The sequence below is a fragment of the Zosterops lateralis genome (genome assembly GCF_965231275.1).
Source record: "Zosterops lateralis genome assembly, chromosome: 4".
Taxonomy (NCBI): Eukaryota; Metazoa; Chordata; class Aves; order Passeriformes; family Zosteropidae; genus Zosterops; species Zosterops lateralis.
In genome coordinates, this window is record NC_139765.1 from 40,871,852 (window position 1) to 40,879,804 (window position 7,953).

The 7,953-nt window shown below is 43.2% G+C and overlaps 1 protein-coding gene across 3 annotated transcripts in view; it reads right to left on the reverse strand.

Moving 5' to 3' along the window:
• The window catches only part of TBC1D30 (TBC1 domain family member 30), a gene marked incomplete at its 5' end in the record, with an annotated part of 50,698 nt that extends 43,463 nt beyond the window's left edge, over nt 1–7,235 (reverse strand). The window contains 2 exons of one of the 3 annotated variants that reach the window (XM_083859014.1): nt 4,488–4,652; nt 6,983–7,235. In XM_083859014.1, the coding sequence (XP_083715140.1) occupies nt 4,488–4,652; nt 6,983–7,235 (418 nt within the window). The remainder of the gene's footprint in view (nt 1–4,487; nt 4,653–6,982) is intronic. The other 2 variants (XM_083859015.1, XM_083859016.1) reach the window with 2 other exon arrangements.
• Nucleotides 7,236–7,953: the final 718 nt, after the last annotated feature.

A 7,953-nucleotide genomic window follows, 5' to 3' on the forward strand; every position in this document is an offset into this window, starting at 1 on the left:
TTCTCATCAAAAGAAAGTAACCACGGAATTCACTGCCTAAAAACTCCTCAGGATTATTCTGTTAGTGATTAGTTGGCAGTCTGCTTTCCACACAGTTATTATTATGTTTGACAACACTCAAACTTTCTCCTAGTCTAACTAACAGATACTCAGAATACACAATCTAATTTATATTAGCCAATACTAAACATGACACACACCTACTTATTGAAACATTTCTTCATGCTCTGATACGCAGTAATGAAGATTGCTGTTTGCAGTCCTTCTCCTCCAAGCCTAACATTAAAAGAAGAGTAATCCTCAGCCCAGACTCCAACTGCAATCGAATAAGCTTTCAGATTTTCCAGAATTTTTGCTGGCAGAAAGTGAATGAAGTATGTTAGTCAAATGGCATTTAATTTTATATTCCTTGCTATAGGTGGCTCTTTTGAAGGGCTCTTGAGTAATATTTTCAAAAATTACACTATTTATAATAATGCTTGGTAACAGTGCACAAGTCAGTTAAGATCACACTTAGATTTAAAGGCATTTTGCCCTGTGTATGCCCATCCTAAGGGACCAGCAGGTGGACTTCACCATCCAAAAGAACTGCTGCCCAGTGGCCCAGTGCAGCCAACAGACCAAGCACACAACTACCATCCCCATGGAGCCAAGCTTCAGCATCACTAAATACAGGTTCTCTCCTTTTCTAACTGCTCCATTACCTCACTCTTGGCAAACCAGCACAGGACATAGAATGGATCAGAAAATCCTTGCTAACCAGTGCCCAGCCCACCTCCACTAATCTGCCATAGCAGCAATATTCACTGAGTAATTCAAGTCTTCACAAAGAAATTAAAAAAATTAAAGCAGGGAGCAATCTGTGTAGACACTGCAAGACAGACAAGATGTCTGGATGGGGAAAATGGAACAGAGCTGAGAAGCCCAATATTTAAAGATTGAATCATGTAAGAAAAGCTAACAGAGCATTTGGCAAAAAAAAAAAAAAAAAAAAAAAAAAAAAAAAAAAAAAAAAAAAAAAAAAAAAGAGAGATAGAACACAGAGAGATGCAGAAACACTGACGGAAGAAGAGAACAAGGAGACCAAAAATAGAAATTTAATCTAGGTGTAGGAGTACTTTTACATGTCTAAGTTGCACTTTTCCAGGTACACATGGTAACATGATCTTGTTCAGTTCTTTCCTAATCAATTTGTCCAAATAACATCAGCCAATGCTTTCCAGTTTCCTCTGAGTTCCATACCCTGTGAGAAAAGTTGATGCTATAGACAGAACCTCATTCTCAGAAATTGAGGAGACTTCATAAGCCCAGCCTTCTACCAGGAAACTGTCCATGCTCTCGGGACATGCAGGGGACAAATCTATGCCCAGATGATGCCAGTTCATGCTGCCTTTCTATCCAGTTAAGATACACTCAAAGGAATTGCAAACACCACTAATAAATACAGGCATAACCCTCTGAACTTCTGAAGCTGGATTCCAAAACATTCAGTTCCTTTAGTCAGGAGCTTCCAAAAAACTTTGACAACTATGCGGGAATTAATGATCTCGGTTAATTAAAAAGTAATTTGTCACTGTTTATCATCTATTTCACATATGGAAATTAATATTTCCTTTGTGAATAACATTTATTTGACAAACTGATGCTAAACCTTTTCATCCAATTCTTGTCTGACTACATTTGTAAAGCACTTCCCTTCATGTTTAAGGAAGGTTGATGGCTTTTGTGTCCTTATCAAAACCAGAGATACAACTCTAGTTCTGAACAAAATAAAACATTCTGTCTCCCTCTACTGGCTCTGCATTAAATCAAACCAGAAAAAGGAAAAGAAAAACTAGAAAGCAAATGTTTATTGTTATCTTAGAGAATTCTGTATAGAAGCAATGCTCAAATAACAGAAGATTAATACTTTAATCATAGCTTCAGAACAAGTATTACAAGAAAGAATACTTAGGATCCTTCTGAACACAGCATGAGGTCCATTTAAAGTTATTACAGGTACATAGCACCACCATAGTGACACAGCTATGACAGAGAAATTATTTATATCTTTGGGAAATTTTCTACTAAAATTATTTCTTCATTAAAAATACAAGAGAATATTAATGAATTTTCTGTTTCTGTAACTTCAGTTTATTTTATATTGAATCAGATTTAAGCATCCCTGCTTGCTTCCAGCCAGCCTGACTTAGAATGAATCTGGATGCTTTTACTTTTAAATAAATTATCTATAATACATAGTTTCGGTTTGGGTTGTTTGTTGGTTGCCTTTTGGGGTTGCTTTAATTAAAACTAATCAAAATTTGTGATTCAAGAAACTTCTGGTTTGCAATTTGATCAATCAAAATATATTTAATAACGAAAGCAAGCTGTCACTATATAAAATGCAAGAGATGTCTTTCTCTTTAGATGACAGCTGTAAAAACTTGAGGTTTTTTAACTGAATTCTGCTTTTCTGAAATGATATAGTTAAGTGCATAAAGCACTCTGCTTGTTTCTAATATGGACTTGAAATAGTTTATAGGGCTCCTGAAGAAACATATATCTTCTCTTACCCGAAATAAATCAAAATCAGAAGAGTAATAGAAACAAGTGCCATGTTTGCCATGAAACCATCACTGTGATTTTTCTCTTATTAATTTTCTTCATTGGAGAATTTTATTTATATTTGGGTTAGAAAAAAAGGCATTATTAAAATGAAACTCTTCATTTGTATATCTTACAAACTAGAAGTACAGCACAGTGTACTGATTTTATCATATATTCTACAGAACAATTTATCACTCCTTTAACAGAGCCATGACCATTCACGTGTCAAATCAAAACATATTTCACTCTGCAGTGATTTTGATTTTCTATGGTAATACCTATTTGTATGCAAAACCTGCATCACCTGCTTAGGACATGGGTCAGCAGCATAATGGGAAAGACAGTCAATTATGAAGTTGTCCCTGGCAACTGTTCCTCCACGTTTACTCTGCCCACTCCAGGGTGGAAGTGCTGCAGGCGCTGTGCTGGCTCTGGGTGGCCCTGAAGCACAGACAAGGCAGATGTGGGCTCCCAAAGCTGCCAGGGGCCAGGCCCTTCTGTGAACGCAGCAGGGACCAAGAGCCAGCACAGGTCTAAGACTGAGGAAGGGATGGCTCCCTGTGCGAGATGCAAAACTCACAGATCCTGAACTACCAGATACTGAACAAAGTTTTGAGCATAGAGTTTTTTAAACTACCTGTCATAGTCTCTCTGTAGGAACAGAGAGACATTCTGTCACAAAATAAGAGATCAAATTTATCAGCCCTGTAATTTCTGAACTAAGTGAAATTACCACTATGAGTTAATTTGTCAAGCAGTAATCAAAGAGATTTAGACAGAATTTCCATGTTTTCATGAAACTGTATTTCTTTGCAATTGGTCTGCATAGATTGCTTAAAGGTGGTAGCATTCAAACAGCTGAATGTGAACTTAAGGTTGATTGAAAATTACAGTTCTACCTCTACACATAAATTCCACTATATGGGGAAAAAAGCATTCAGAATTTACAGTCAAATCCTCTAAATATGTAGAAAATTCAAGTAGTCTCATTTAAAAGGAGACTGCAGTATATACTTCCATGCAAGTGGCATGGAGGCCTTGGTTATCAAGCTGGTGTTAAGAAAAGAGTTTTTGAGAACAAATGTACCTACACAATAGATGACAGCCAAGAACTTTCATGCCATGTTTAATTAAAACAAATGAACACTTTTAAATGCTTAAAAATTAAGTTTCACATTAACAGACAAGCTCTTACCTTGACTACATCAGCACATGCCGCTACAGTAAAATTCTTTTAGTAAAGTCTTTACATGCACCTCAAAGCTCCTACAGACATTTTTATGAAAAGACCATGCTTTATTTACTGTACCTGAATATTTCTGTACCTGTCACGCTGCATGTTAATGAAAAAATAAGACGAAACATTAGGTTATTTTCACACGTGCTTTCCAAAGGCACAACTTCTATTTATTCTTACATACGACATTACATGCAGTTTTACTTTAAAAGAACTACCAAGAAGTACTTCAGTCTATCTTAAGATGACAACTTTGCCAAATCAAATAAAAAGGTTTTACTGTGCAGGAAAAAAAAAGCCGACAATTAATGAACAACATTTCTTCTCTTTCCCACGCAATCTCTTGGAAACTCCCAAAATACTGATGCTGATAAAGGGCTTTGAGGGAAGTAGGTTTGTTTTTACTAACACTCTTCACCTTGGAACAACTTGGTAGAAAGGAGTTACACAGAATTAACAGCTGAGGCTACAGTAGCTTACCCAGCTGAGCTAGTTGAACTTTGCCTGTTTCCAGGTATTACTGACATCATTAGGAGTCAGTCATATCTAAGGAATGGCATAGCCTGGCCTCTTGACTTTAAATTAAGTATGAGGGCTTAAATGAAACTCTGCCCACATTAATGAAACAAACTATTTACACTAGTACACAGAAAGTACTTACAACGTTTCTGGGAAACTGCCTGTAAACAAGCTGTGACAATGTCGCAGTTCTTCTGGACTTTTTGTACAAGCCTGTCTTTCTGCTTCAGAAGACGGAGCAACTTTGCCGATTGAACGGAAATTCTGTAATTCAGTTCTCGTTTTATAGTTGTTAATTCATCAACATCTGCCAACAAGCAGAGAAAACAACTTCAGTACAGGCCAAAACATTCACAAACAGCTTATTGTAGTTGACACGCAAAGGCATTTGCCTCACACACATTTACAAATACAAGCTTTCTATAAATGACAAGTTCTATTGACTGGGGTAATTCCCAGTTATAAACACTTTAAGATTCTGAGCCAAAGTCTTTAATTCTTTTTTAAACAAAAGTACTTCAATTTATTGCACAGAATAAGAATCTTAACAATTATGCCGTTATAAACTCCTAGGAAGGTGACAGATATAGACAGAATATACCTATAAGAGTGCAACCAGGGGATACATCTTAAATACAGTACCTTCCAGAACAGACAAAAGATACATTTGTAACAGACAAGGGAACATGTTCAAGAAGCCACCTGCAAAGCTACAAATTCAACTCCAGAATAAGCTCTAAATGGGAAATTCTTTCCACTAAGATGGAACTAGATGGCTTCAGCCCTGGAGTCCTGGCCTCAGTTATCTCCACTGGTCAGGGACAGTGCCACCAGACCCCTCCAGTTCATCAAAATATCTCAGCTTAGTTCTAATATTCCTGTTATCCTCCCCATGAGGTGAGCTTCAGGACCAGAAAAGGGAGTTGTTGGGGAGATGTCTTAAGTCCATGCATTTTTCTGAGTCCTCTGCTCTGTTCTCAGAGGGTCCTCCCACCAGAGAAATCCTAGGTCTTGCCTATCACACGTTGACCCCTTTAGCTCCTCCCTGTAATAGCCTGGTACAGCTTGCCACCAGCACCCACACAGCTGCCTGCTCCCTGTGGCAAAGTTTTCAAACTATCACTTTCAATGCAACCCCTGTCCCTTGACGCTGGAAAGAAAATCAGTCAAAAAACCGCACTCTTCAGTAACCTGAACTAATGAGAAAAATAAGTATGCATCCAGGAAAAGCTGCTACCAGTGGGATAGAAAACAGCTCAGCTCATGTGGCAAAGCTTGTGCAATAATTCTGGAGAGCTTAAAGAAAAGGACAAATTAGGGTGAAATGACCATCAACCACAGGCTAGTGAAAAGTACAACTGCAAGGATGGGGAAGATACTGATAAAATAATACTGTATTTTATAGCCACTACCCTGTTTCAGCACCTGCTGCTCAGATGGAATTCCCAATCACTTGTACCAGGCAAGGTAATTTAAAACTAGATCTCTGGATTTGAAAGGGAAAAACAAACAAACAAACAAACAACAACAAAAAATAAGTTGCATTTACACTAATTTATACAGTCACCACCAGAGTTGTCTGGTGAGTTTTATTCTTTCCCACTCATGCCAGTTAGTGGTGCCTGTAAAAACCAAGAAGTTGGCAGAAAAACTAATGAGCTGAAATACCACAAAATATATTCCTGAACAAGAACATTTCCTGTTGAGTCCCAGGTTGCCAAAGGACGCACAAAAGAACTTGAGCTACATCCTAGTAACATCAGATGGCGTGTCATCTCATTAAGAAGCCAAACACGGAAGCAGATAGCTGTTTGTACAGCTCTGAAAAACAGGATTATTTAGTCACCTCTTGGGTTTTTTCCTCATCAAAAGCAAAAGTGATTAAACATCAGGAGACAAGAGGCCTTTGTTCTCTTTTCCTCTTCATTGGATTAACTTGGAGTTGCACATCTCAGTCTTTCACCAACACACACTGTTGAGGCTGCCTAACTTTCATAAGAATTCTTTGAAAATTTCATTTAGATTCTGACTGACTCCAGCATTTACATTTTTCGTTACACTCATTTTTTTTCCCAGAAGACATGCCAACCTCCAAATAAGCTTTACAGTTGTACAGTTTAGTTTATGTCCAGTAGAACAGAAAGGCCCTGAGAAAAACTCTTACGATACTGTGTGTGTAGCATCTCTTCTAGAGTCAGAAAATAAGGACTGAGTGAAAAAAAGAGAAAGAAAGGGAAAGAAAAACTGGACATTTATTCATTACTATAAGTAAGGAAAAGCACCAAACTCACAGAAAGACAAAAGCTTAGGCAGTCTGCCACAGAAACTAGTAGCAGACGACCCTAAATTCGGCTCCTAGGGCGCCTAAAACAAAAGCGGTGAGAACAGAGCAGGAGGCCCTGGTCTGCAGGAGCTCTCAGCTAACAACAGGTGGGCAGTTCTGGAGCCAGGGCCGTGCAGAAAGGCTGGATATGGACACACACACAGACACGTGTGCAGGCACGGGGGCACCTCCGGGAGGACTCTCCGGTGCGCACAGAGGAAAAGCGAGGCGGCAGGGGCAGCTCCGGCCCCGGGGGGCGGCGACAGGGGCAGCTCCGGCCCCGGGGGGCGGCGGCAGGGGCAGGCGGGCTGTACCTTTCAGCCGCAGGTACTTGACCTGGCTCGGCCGCCGCTGCAGCTCCCGGAGGGCGCGGGCGCGGGCACTGCCCGAGGGGGCGGCTCCCTCGGCGGCGCTGTACAGCTCGGTCAGCAGCCCGCTCACCAGCGACGAGGTGCGGCTGGTCCGGCCGCCGCCGGGACCCGCCTCGTCCTCGTCCTCCTCCTCTTCGGCCAGGCTGTCGGCGCTGCTGCCCGCCCTGCCCGCCGCGCCGGCCTCCGCCGCATCCATCTCCGCCGCCGGGTTCCGGGCCCGGCCGCTCCACGGGCACACGCCGGGGTGGGACGGGCCGGGGAACGGGAAGCGGGCGGGAGAGCCCAGCCGGGAGAGCCGCGCCCGGCCCCGCTCCCTCCCCGCGCCCCGTGGTAGAGGCCGGGGCGGGGGCGCTGCACCTGCCGAGGGCGGGGAGGGGGGACCGGCTCCGCCCCGGGGCGGCGACACCGGGTGTGGTGACACCGGGCCCCGTGCGGCTGCCGCGGGGGTCACCTGTGTCCTGCTCCCCCGCCGGAGAGGCGGCCCGGCTTTGCCGGCAGTTCAGTGTCTGTGCTGTGGCCGGTCCCCGTGACACCGCCCGTAACCCATCGCGGGTGGCGGGGCCCGCACTGCCCCGGGCGCGCCGGGGCTCCCGCTGCGGCACCGAGGGCGGGGAGGGGAGGCCCGGCCGGCCACACGGGTAACAACCGCGACTAATTCAGGTCCGGAATCGACAGAGTTACACAGCGGGTAGGGCTGAGTGATCCAACCCCCCTGCTCGGGCAGGGCCATCGCAGAGCACAGTGCGCAGAGTGCGTCCAGACAGTTCTTAAGTGTCTCCAGGGAGGGAGACTCCACACCCCCTGCGGGCAGCCTGTCCTAGTGCTCAGTCACCCGCACAGTAAAGCTCTTCCTCACGCTCAGGTGGAACTTCCTGTGACTCAGTCTCTACCCGTCGCCTCTTGCCCTATTGCTT